Source organism: Micropterus salmoides, unplaced genomic scaffold (genome assembly GCF_014851395.1).
Source record: "Micropterus salmoides isolate LMB-PRFRI ecotype aquatic unplaced genomic scaffold, ASM1485139v1 Ms_hic_scaffold_14, whole genome shotgun sequence".
In the NCBI taxonomy this organism is placed as follows: Eukaryota; Metazoa; Chordata; class Actinopteri; order Centrarchiformes; family Centrarchidae; genus Micropterus; species Micropterus salmoides.
In genome coordinates, this window is record NW_024040485.1 from 18605560 (window position 1) to 18617688 (window position 12129).

The window sequence follows — 12129 nt, forward strand, 5'->3', positions numbered from 1 at the left end:
TTCACTGTAATTTCATCAAAGAACATTTTCTCACTAAACCCCTGCTGGTATCTGCATGCAGATAGTTTAGGTTTTATTTTACCAGGTTTTAAAATATCTGTCTGAGATTTCTGCCCATACCCCACCACTACTCAGGTGGAGATTGATGTTTCTGTTTTTCCAAAAGCAATATCAGTGCTGTCTGAAAAATACTCAGAGCATTTTTCATAACAACTACTTTCTACAAAATATATAGTCTGAATCACAGCAAAAATACTATGCAGGTTAATTCTACTAATTAAAAAGAATAGACATTATGGAAAATATGCTTATTCACTTTCTTGGCAAGGGTTAGATGAGAAGATGAAATAGTCGATACCTCTCTCATGTCTTTGCATTAAGTATGGAGCCGGAGCTTAGGGGCAATAGCTAATTATTTTTAAGAACCAGGGCCTAGCCCAGTTCTGTCAAAAGCTGAAGAAATAAGCCTACCAACACCTCTAAAGCTTACTAATGACCACTGTTTATCTGGTTTGTTTAACCTGTACTCAGACAAATGTAAAAACGACAACTTGTGGTTTCACAGGGAGGATAATGCTGTAGTAATTCTTGGCAGACATTAGCCAAGCCTGTCACCTCTCAGAGTCTCTGATTTTGAGCTTGTGACTTCCCCTAAAACCACAAACATGGACAGTACTATAGAATAAACATACAAGATGCAGCATGTTAGTAAGTGAGGTGCTGGTAGGTTTTTGAGATGTCATCATCTTAACTCTCAGGGGAAAAAAGCAAAGTTTGAGAAAGCAAAGATTAACATTTGCCCAAGATAACGCATTTAAACCTCTCGTTTAGAATAAAATGTCAATGCTGTGAGCACCACAAACAAAATTTAATTTGTCAGGCACAAATCTCAAACCGGATCAAATAAAAACACATTGATCCATCAGGACAACTATGATAAATTAAGCATTTTACTGCATCACTTTAGAGAAATTCTAAAGTAAAAGCCGGCCATTTGTACCTTGAAATGAATGCATTTCTAAATATTGAGGTTCTGTAACACATTGCTCTATAAATTCTGACAATGACCGATAGGTTTGAGTTCAGGACCACTATGTCTACATATTTAGGCATTTTGACTGTATCAATGTAGAGAATTTACAAAGTAAATGTCCCACATTTGTACCCTGAAATAGCACCTCAAGTGTTAATATTATATCGTCAGCAACTTTAAAGCTACCAGATATCCCACAAATACTAGGTGCTTCTGGATTTCAAAGTAAAGGATGGTGTGGGGTTTCATTAATTTCCGTTATCGTTGTTTATTTAATGTCTTTTCTAGCAACCACTTTTTTAAGGTACACAGGCTCCTGTGAGTATAATCAAATCAATCAAATCAATTTCCATGTACATGTGTATTGAGTGTTTATTTTGTGTTAACATCTTATTTCGAAAACCACACGTAATCTCTCAAACAAAGGCCACCAAGTACTCACCAAGTATTTGATCAATTATTTTGATGATAAATTCTGTGGTGCTCGTGTCAAGTACAATAAAGGTTTCATAGCCATTCTTCAGATAAAACTTTGAAATAGCAACGCTTGCCTTTGGAAAGCAAGAAAAATAAAGTCGCTAACGCTGCCTGTCAGCTCGCTCCGGTCTGTTTCAATGCATTTACAATGAAGGTCATCTGGCTTTTTTTGTGATTTGACTGTACTGACGTTTGAACATGGAATATAAAGCAAACAAACTCAACCAAGAGACCATATGTATTCTGTTGTTGCCCTAATTACACTTGTGGTGTTGGTTTTAAGTCAAACCTTTTTTTTTTTTTTTTTTTTTTTAGGTATGACACTTTTTAAACTCCTACCTTCACATTACCTTATATTTGGTATAATAGCAGTTGATTGTGATTAGTACTCTATTCATACAATCCTCTACATCAGTAATAACACCCAGAACTGTGCAATACAAAAAACATGAGAAAAAGAGCAAAGTGACAGCTGATGGAAAGTGTTAAGAACCTAATTCTTTTATTGTAATCTCAATTACATCATATATTTGCTCTTTTTCTTTAACAATAGATTTACAAAATAATAGACCGAACAATACTTTCTCAAAATAGCAAACTAACTGAATATTGAGGAAATAAATAACTTATTTTCAGGCATTTCTAGCAACATCAAGGGGCAACATAGCATACACACATAACGACCGACCAAGTCATTCATTATTGGAGCAGACTCAACACTATGTACAATAATAGGACAAATCAGCAGGTGCACACACAAACTCACACACACACAAACACGCAGAGCAGCCAGTTCCTTGTGCATCTGTAACTGCAACAACGAAGAAACAAAAAAAGCTTGCTTTAAAACTATTTTGTTACATGCATATTTGTTTCCATAGCAACAGGGGAAGGAAGGAGTGTAAAAGGGAGGGGCGTCTGTCTATCTATCTTTCTCCACTTGGGATACTGACGCCGCAGCTCCACCGGCTTCACAACAATACATTCCCTTGCATAGATTCTTGTGTTGTGGAATGGACTGAAATCATTGCCCTGTTGATCCCTCAAAAACCGATCAAAGCGGAATGGCTGGAAATTGGAGTCAGATGTTGAAAACCCTCGATCCACTTTGAAAGACAGCAGAAGGGTTCGGAGAGAGCTTGGTCCTCACCAGTTCCTGAGACAAAGGGGGGGGGGGGGGGGGGAGAGAAAGACGGGTATAACGGCAGCTCTTAAGGTGATCACGGATAAAACCAGAGAGGGCAGCAGCTGTGGTGTTGCTCACACTGGACCCATGAAATGAGAGGAGACTGGTTGGGCTGTGCCGTCAAAAAGCATCAGGTCAGCTGTCAGAGCGCTGGCTGCCTGGACTGTAGTTATTACCTGCTTAGTGCTGCTCTGTTCTGCTGGCAGCTGTTCTCAAATCCTGACCAGAATCTTTCTGGGCTGTGGCGATTAAATAAAAGTCCTGCTGACAGCTGAGAAGTTGCCCATATTCTATTATTATATTCTTTCTAGCAGTGATTTGGTCTGCCAATGCATATAGGCTATTTTAATTTACTTGCATAGCTGTGGAGTGTAAAACCTTGGCGGTGTGGTGTCCCTGCAGCGCTGTGGGTGGCAGGGAAGGCAGTACACGTTGTTCAGCAAGTCAAAGAGTTGGTGTGTGAGTCTATTCACCTCCTCCCCCCTCCCACACACACACACTCACACAGGCTTTTGTGCTTTGTGTTGCAGCCAGGTCGGCCTCTCTCTGAAATTAGATTGGTGCCAAAGAAGACTGCAACCCGGTGCAACATCGCACTTTAACAGATAATCCATCAAGCGGCGCCCACTAGCCCCCCCCTCTGTATCACCTTCGTACTCTGCATCTCATTCCTCTCCTCATCTTTTTCCCCCTTATTTGTCTTTCTCCCCTCAACCTTCTTTTGTCTCCGCTCTTAATACAGTCCTCTCCTCCCCTCCATGCCAGAGTCTTGCCAACTTGGCACAGGACTTTCCCTCTGTAGTCCCAGGCAGCGTGGGAAAAGGGAAGTCGTCCAAGTGACAGAAAAGGGGAGAGAAAAACAGGGAGAAAAACAGGGATAAAGCCTGGCTCGGGTAATAATGAGTAAAAATTTATTAAGACATTATTAGTAGTTCTGTTATTTATTGTGTGTAATAAATTAATTACAAATAAACAACTTTCAATATCCTATTATAAAAATATTTGTTTGTAAATATTCCACTCCTAATAGCCTACAGCCATGGATAGTTTATGAGACAATGGCCCCCCTGGACACAGACATGTAAAAGGCCCCGCACCCCGCCAACACTTATTTAGGAGCAAGACTCCCAGGCTAAAACTGACTACAAACACGCCTTTGTTGTCTTTTTGCACCTCTATAGTCGTTATGCAGCTCTTTTTTTGTTTTGTGTCCTGTAGTTACGTATCATCTCTTTGTTGTCATTCTGCGTCTCTTTGTGGTCGCCCTATATCTCTTTATTGTCTTTTTGCATCACTTTGTGGCTACTCTGCATCTCTTTGTGGTTATTCTGCATCTCTGTGGTCATTTTGCATCTCTTTGTCATCATTTTGTTGCTCTTTTTAGACATCTGGCGTCTCTTTGTGGTCATTTTGCGTGACTTTGTAGTTGTTTGACTTTCCAACAAGAAATGGTAACAGTTGGGAATAAGGAGGCTTTGGTCCAGGGTCCTTGAGCCTTGAAGCAGTAGCCCCATTCAATAATTCATCCATAATCCTAATAAGTTAACTACCTATAACCTTCTAACTCTGCTATAGCGGGCACCCTTGCCCCTGGGCACCCCCTTAGGAGAGAGAGAAGAGAGAAAAGGGGGTAACAGATAAATTAATTTTAGGCTGCATTGTCCCGGCAGGCTTTCTGTCCTCTTCATGTTGTGGGCAGCATTTCCATCCTACTAAACAAAGCACTGTTATACATTGTAATCAGAAGTTAAGCAGGGTTGCCCGTGAGCACAATCTCAAATCTCTGGGGGGCTGCTGACTCTAAGCTGACTATAAAACAACCAAGAATTTGTCACAACAAGAGTTTCCTGCTGAGGTTTCCACTTTGCATGCTAAATGTGTTCCCCATTCAGCGGTTTTGTGTTGCTCATCCCTGACACCACTCTGGATTATACAAGCTCGCAAATCTGTTGCCTTGTGTTGCGGTTTGCCTGGCCTGATTCGTAACACACACACACACACACACACACACACACACACACTCTGTGTTCAGGGCTGTACTGATTTAAGCCAGGCAAGCGGGGTTTCAGGTTTAACTCTCATCTGATAGCTCACAAAACAACCTCTCGCTGGGATGTATTAGGTTTGCGAGTTCAGTGAGTTCAAGAAAACACGTCTCTCTCATCATGAAAAGCATCAGCGTGATCTAATCGGTCAGTTGTCTGCAGCGTGTCATAACATTAGAGACATCTTTTATCTCTTGAGATGGATTTTATCTGTTATAGGTCGGGGGAGCACACAATTTGACAGATTAATTTGAGCAATAATGAGAATTTCATGGCTGCCCAACTCCTTTATCATCAGGAGCAGATTGATTTTGATTTCAGCAGCTTATTTAGGACTTAACCATAAAATCTGTTAATGAATAGGTACAGTCGCTCTGTTCGGCTCCACACTGAATGAGGACACGTCGTCTTCTGGTAATAACATAGTTTGGTGTGTAGTTATGTATTTTACAGAATGGGATCACAAACTGATAATGCCCTCAAAGAAAAAAATACCAGTGCCATAAGCCAGTGTAATGCATACTGGAGTAGGATGTGTAATGCTTGGTCAGACACCTCTGCAGGGGGCTGTTGAGTCAATAATGAGTTGGCAGTGAGTGGGCTGTCGGTGACCGGGGTGGATTATCTAAGATCAACTTGATTTGCTGCCAGGCTGGTTTGTGTCGCACTGGCAGGTTGTGGTATAACTCAAAAAGTGCGTATAATATTGACTGCAGTGTTCAGTCCCCCTGCTGAACATACTGCCAGCAGCACATCCCTCCTTAATGTGCCGTGAACTCTCACTCCAACTGGGCCAATGGTATTAATAGAGTCTGTGTCCCGCCATTGACATCTCTCACTTCGACCTCCATCACCATCCAACGGGATTCTCAGGGACATAACGACTTAATAGAGCAGTCCTTACTCAGAAAATTATGCAAATAACCAGAAGGTTAGGTTTCTTTCCGAAACCTCTGAAGTTGCAGGACTGAGGACAAACACACTGGCCTGTAGAAAGGATTTCAGAAATACTGAGGTCAAAAGTCCAAGTCCTCCCTCCCCTTGTATAATTTGACACAAAATTAGAATTTAATTTATTCTGTTAATTCCAGTTATTTCAGTCTTTCCATTTTGTTTCCCAACATGAATGTCTCTGTCCTATGAAAACCCTGTGTAAAAAGAAATTGGCTCAGCCCATAGAAGGAACACTAAATTTGAAGATACATGGTTTTCACTGGCTATTGATTCTCTACATTGCCAGAAATACAATTCTGGTGGGGAAGTAATGTGTCCTTTATTTATTAATTAGCCTAAAAGTAGTCAAATTGAAATATATTGAGTCTGAAAAATGCTGGAATCCATAAAATATCCACTAAAGTAGAATGTAAATCTCCCCCAGGTTCCTAAAACCCCCAAACAAACCTCTGTGTCCTCAATGGGAGCTACATCCCTGCTTTTCCCTCTATGACATATTTTCTGACCTTCCCAGATACCTCTCAGTGTGACATTTAAAGAGACGGTATGTGATTCTGCAGAATGATTGTTGATATTTGAACTTAACTGCCAAACAAATACACCCCTCCCTTCAGTGCTCCCTCAGAAGCTCCACCCCTCAAGTTTCAAATATCTGAGCCTTCGCCCCTGCCTGGTAGTATAACTTTCTTTACTGTTATATATACAAGAGTATATATACTCGTCAAACCTTATTCTCTTGGGCTGTTTCTCGGGCCAACTCTCCTTCATCACAGTGCCTGGAGTTCAGCACGTTCGAATGTGCTGGTGTATAGAACTCTCTCTCCCACTACCCCCAGTCCCTCCTGTGCACGACCACTAACTGTTGCTGATTGGCTGGAACAATGTGGCAAGGTCCACACCACTTTCTTTGTTTTCCATTTACAGATCCAGGGCTGTGTGGGGAAACCCTGATTTTTTTCAGAGCACACGCAGAACGGAGATCTAGCAAACTGTGAGGAAATATTTGCTGAATTAAAAAAACAAGTGTACTGGATTACAATCACTTACTATCCCTTTAAGGGTAACTGTTGCAACACAGTGTTCAATGAAACAAAGCAGCCTGACCCTGCCCAGCCCAGCCCCAGCTCTCCACTGGCAGATGGCACCGAGGGGTGTGGGCGGGGAAGAGGGATTGCACTAAACCTCTGGAGATTCCCAAAAACTGTCTCAATTACTGTCACGCAACAGTTGACCTGAGTGACAGGGAGGGGACAGAGGAAAGGGGGGATATGTCCCTTCACTCAGTTATCACACAATAATCTGGAAGAACCTGAATGAGCTGATGAGTTATCATCTCCTTGTTGCAGTTAGTTCTGCTTCAATCAGACAATACATGTGGTTCTTTGTGCGCCCATCTTTCATTTCATGTCTGAGAGCAGAAATCTGGGACAAAATGTAGAATTGTGTGAATATTTGGGGGACTTCTTCAACTGTTGTTGACACAGTTTACCAAACTCAAAATAAATGATCTCAGTCACATGTCTTTGACATAGTGTATGTTTTGTCTCTGGACCAGAAAAAAACATGTCATGACCTTTCATAATTTAGACTCCAAACACAAACTAGAAATTAAGATCACATTTAATGAAATATGTATGTATATGTATATGAAATATTAGCTATATTAGCAATATTTTATTTTATGTTTTGTTTAATTAAAGAACACACCCCAACCGGTCGAGGCAGATGGCCGCCCACCCTGAGCCATGGTTCTGCTCGAGGTTTCTGCCTCTTAAAAGGAAGTTTTTCCTTGCCTCTGTCGCCTAGTGCTTGCTCTTGGTGGGAACTGTTGGGCTTCTGTAAATAACATCACAGAGTACGGTCTAGACCTGCTCTTTTATGAAAAGCGCTGTGAGATAACTGTTGTTGTGATTTGGCGCTATATAAATAAAATTGAATTGAAAATTGAATATTCCTTACTCATACTCCTCTCCTTTGCATAATTTCTTCAGTACTGCACAAAATGTAATTTCAGAACATTTTTTGAGCGTTTGTCAGCTCTTTTACCCCACTGAGATGGACATGGTTCAAGTGAATAAAAATGTGTTGTGTGTGTTTGAGGATTTTCTACTTAATAATTCTTTTATATGTAAAAACATTTTTCAGTGGATTTAATGCTAACCCCAAGATCAATTGTTAAGATCAATTACCTTAAATAAATGAAATAAAATGATATGTACTGTATATGTGGAGAAATCACTGCGTAACTTTATTATTGGAATGCATGGTATGTCTAAACAAGAGTACTTATTTGTGGTGTATTAATCACACTAAATGTTAGACAGACTTAAATGTATTTGTCTTAGGGTTTGTTTTGTTACTTTTTTTTGTTCTCCTCATGCCTGCTCTATTCAGGTCAAAGTAATGAGTGTAGCACCAGCAGAGTGTTACCTAACACAGCACATGGCCTGTTTCAAACAGCTGGGTCACTTTGAGCTGCTTAGGGACAGAATGCTGTATCACTTTTCTGAGATGCCCCTACAGCAACAGGCCACCAGGGAGATAAGGGAAGATGACTTTCAGGAGGAGCATGCTGCAATTTAAACATGTAGCTCTTCCAATGAACTCTTTGAACCAACAGCTGTTTTGGTAATGTACATTACACCGCTGCTCCAGCTGAATGCTTGATAGTGCCGAACAACATTGCTGCCTGTGCTTACCTCTCCCTTGGTTGTTCCACTTAATTCGGCCCTCTCAGGCGGGACACTGTGTGAGCTGCCAGCCTGCAGGGAAGTGGGGATGGGCTGGGGGACAGCAACAGGTTGTATATTGGTGCTGGCAGACGGGATGATGTGCTCCCCCTGATGCAGCCCTATGGACCTTTGGCCCTCCCCATTGTAGGCAGCCTGGTAGCTGGTCTCACGCGGGACCTGGTTGGCCTCTGTCCCTGGGCTGGAGTATTGAGTTGGAAGATTTCTCCTCGCGCTTTTGGCTGGTCTCGCCCCCGTCCACGGCCTGTACTCTTGCCTGGAGGGAGAGACGCATCAGTAGGCTGACAGACGCCATGTGGATTACAGTTAGTACAGGCTAAAAGTTTGTAACAGGCTTGTTTTTGAAGTGATGCCTTGGGCCAGTGTGGCTGGTGACCTATGTTAACATGGTTATAATAATGGTTTTGACTTGTTGTTGACTACATCCACATATACAGCACCAGCAAAAACTGACTTGAAGGGGCATTCAGTCTGATGATGTGGTCAGGGTTATCTTAAGATGCTCTACAATCTGTAAAACACTATTGCATTTCCAGTGTAGTATCCACTGTTTTTGGAGCTTGACTCAAGACCAAAAGTCCAGATACATCGATTTTCACCATTTCCCCCGTCTCTTACAACTTCATGAATATGCAACACAAAATCACCAGAATAAATCTTTATTTACCAGAGATTATTGTAACAACTCTAAGGCCTGGACCATCCAGAGGGTTTAAATATTTTCTCCAGTATTAAGTTCTTCAGGGCTCTAAAATCTATCCAAATCAATCAGTCTAAGAAAAGGAGTATAATTTTTTTGGTTGCACTGCTTGTAATTCATAATCTATATGACTGGGGATTGATTGGTAGTCAATATTTCTTCTTTTTAAAGGCTCACATGCCAAAAAGGTTGAGAACCACACACTTGCTCCCACATACATAAAATAAAATGCATAGCTTATATGAAAATCAAAAAATCATACTTGAGCTCTCCCATATATTAAAATGAGACGTGTAAGAGAATTATTGATGACCCTTATCTCCACGCAGGCTTTCTGGGTCGACCCTGGAAGTCAATGAACTATTAATACAAACGCATCTAATGAAGCAGGCATCAGCATAATAACAGCAGCCCCGACAGGTGCTGAAACAGGTCAAAGAGGGTGACGTGTCTCACCTGTATGAGCTGGTTTTTCTCTCCTCCATCCCCTGCTGCTCCCCCCACCTCTGTGCCCTGCTCCTCTCTTCTCTCTCCCCCGGCTGTGCCTGGCTGTGGTAACTGTTCACCGGGCTGTCCGAAACACTGTCTGCCCTGCTGCCCCCGTTACTAATCCAAGGGAAGTTCTCCTTCCTGGGAATGGGCCAGGGTTTGAAATCCTGCTTGTACTGGGTAACATTGGGGAAAGGCACTCCGGGCGGGTGGTAGTCCTCCCGGGGCTTGTAACTGGGCTCCTTCCGTGCCCTGAAAGATCCTCCTCCCTGAGGGGAGCCGCCGGCACGCGGGTCCGGGGTCGAATAGTTATTCCCGGGTGCGCGCTCCGAAGCGGAGACCTGTTTGGTGACGGAGCGCACCTCCTGCTCGGCTATGTCCGAGTAGTTCTGGATGGTGAGCGGGACGGACAGGTCCGATTTGTCGAGCTGGTTCCAGAAGCGAGCCAGGCAGCACACTCTGCTGATGCACGGCCAAGCCATACCTCCTCTAACTGTTTGACTTGCGGAGGAGAGAAAAAGGAGAAGAAGAAAAAATCTAACACAAAAAGAACAGAACAACAGAAAAAGATCAAAATGTTACATTCAGACAGAGTATCGCCCTCTCTCCGCGTCCGTTTGTGGGAAGCTGAGAGAATACAGTGTCCAAGAGTCCATGTCAGCAGCAGAGGAGTGCCAGCAGAGATGAGCCGGTCTGCCGGGGACCGTCGTTGAATATTCCCCTCACGTGGTCTGTGATAGTGCCTCCACTATGCAGAGGAATCTATGTCAAATTATTCTCCGCATCTCCAGCCGGAGATCCCGAGTGCCCTCATTGGATTCAAAATCAAAGGAACGTTATCACTTCTCCCCTACACCCAGCCACATGTGCATTTAAAAGCTTGACCCTGCGAAGTTTTATGGCTTCGCCACCTGCAGACACTGACATTACTGTAGCTACCTTAACTCAGTAGTGCTGAGGGTTACATAATAATGATGCAGCGCCAAACGTATGCTTTTTGTGATATCATGACATTCTCCCATTGCAGGTTATAGCCCAAGTGGGGCTCAGAGCATTCCTCAGACCTTTCCAGCACCCATGTGGGTTTCCTGGGGCTCGGAGATTCCTCACACAGGTTGGGCCAGACAATAGACTTTATAGACCAACAGTTATTCACAGAGATTTTTTTATTTTATTTCTGTCATCTCTAGAAAGCCTAGAAAACAAGGCCCATTGGTCCTTTGTTGAAACTGATTGAAACAATGTTAACTTTTAGTGTTGAAGCAGGAAGTATAGTGACTTTCTTGTAACATGTGCATCAGCTCTTTCCAGGATTTATCAACATCAACCAGACAAAGAAGAAAAGAATGTCAAAAAAAGCAATGGTGGACTCTGAAGCGCAACTCTATGAGCACATCATATCTTAGCACACTGAGCAACCAAATCATCTTTAACATTATATCCATCTGATAAAAACATCAACAGTCAACATAGTCTGCTTTTCAAGTGGTGTGAGAGAAGCACGAGGATACTCTGAAGTGCTCTGGTTCTTCTGAGAAAACTGATTATTTGTCCATGATAGATAAAAGAGATAAGCCTTGTAAAGACAGCAGGAAACAAAGCTGAGTTGTTGTTTAAAAAAATTACAGTTCAATGGGTGTCCACAGAATGGCACTTGATGCCACGAAGGCATAAGAACCTTCCTCTGTGAGCTATTCACAAAGAAAGGAGGTGAGATTAGCCTCTCACAGGGAGGCAGAGCAACAGTTTAAGAACCACTTTGGGTGATTTTGACACAGAAAAGGCAACTCTAGTCGATGAAGATGAATGGGCACTTGCAGCACATAAATCATCTTAACCAGAAGATCAACCACAAAGTCCAGGGTGTCTCTTGTTCACACCACTGTACTTTCAGCGGTAAATGGCACAGTGTGATTTATTCAGTGTGAAAATAGCAGTATGATACTACCATCTGCAGGGGAAAGTACGCCATTACTCTAAATATAATTTTACCTCTCTGAGCCCCAGACATTTATTTAAATGAAACCATCAGAGAAGTTTAGAGAGGAAATCACTCTTTGTTAGAATTGTTAATAACTCAAATACATACTACTAATACATACTAAAAGTTGACAAGGGGCTGTCTTCAGATGCCACTTTTCTTTAAGTGGTCACAAGCCAAAAAGAATGGAATGGAAAAGTAAGTTGTTTTCAGTGATGACACCCTGTGAAAAAAAAAAAATACAAAGCCTTTACAGAGTGTGCTGAACTGTGATATTCCCACTGTCTTTGCACAAGCTTTGCATTGCTAAGATGCTAATGTAAATCTTTGTTTATATCTTTTAGAGAAATTGTTCAGCTGTTGTCTTGATCATATATGGGTTCTGCAGATGCCGTTTCGGGAAGGTAGTAGTCTGAAGAAATGATGATCATGTCAAAGCTACAGTAAGCACAGCCTGCTAGTATTTGATGTGTGCAGGTTGTGACAGGGGACATTATACGAGGAACAAGAAAAC

General features: G+C 42.2%; 1 protein-coding gene across 1 annotated transcript; it reads right to left on the minus strand.

Annotated features, from left to right (window-relative positions):
• Window positions 1-1988: 1988 nt before the first annotated feature.
• On the minus strand, window positions 1989-10588 carry map6d1 (MAP6 domain containing 1). The gene is made up of 3 exons (XM_038718195.1): window positions 9602-10588; window positions 8395-8701; window positions 1989-2666 (listed from the first exon to the last, which is right to left on the minus strand). Exons 1-3 carry the CDS (start codon window positions 10114-10116, stop codon window positions 2592-2594), a joined length of 897 nt encoding a protein of 298 aa, XP_038574123.1. The 5' UTR covers window positions 10117-10588; the 3' UTR covers window positions 1989-2591.
• Between the last annotated feature and the right edge of the window lie 1541 nt (window positions 10589-12129).

Coding starts and splice junctions, on each gene's coding strand:
- map6d1 (XM_038718195.1), bottom strand. CDS start 10,116: ATGGCTTGGCCGTGCATCAGCAGAGTGTGCTGCCTGGCTCGCTTCTGG. Junction 8,702..9,601: donor AGAAAAACCAGCTCATACAG/GTGAGACACGTC, acceptor CTCTCCCTCCAG/GCAAGAGTACAGGCCGTGGA. Junction 2,667..8,394: donor GTGGAACAACCAAGGGAGAG/GTAAGCACAGGC, acceptor CCTTTGTCTCAG/GAACTGGTGAGGACCAAGCT.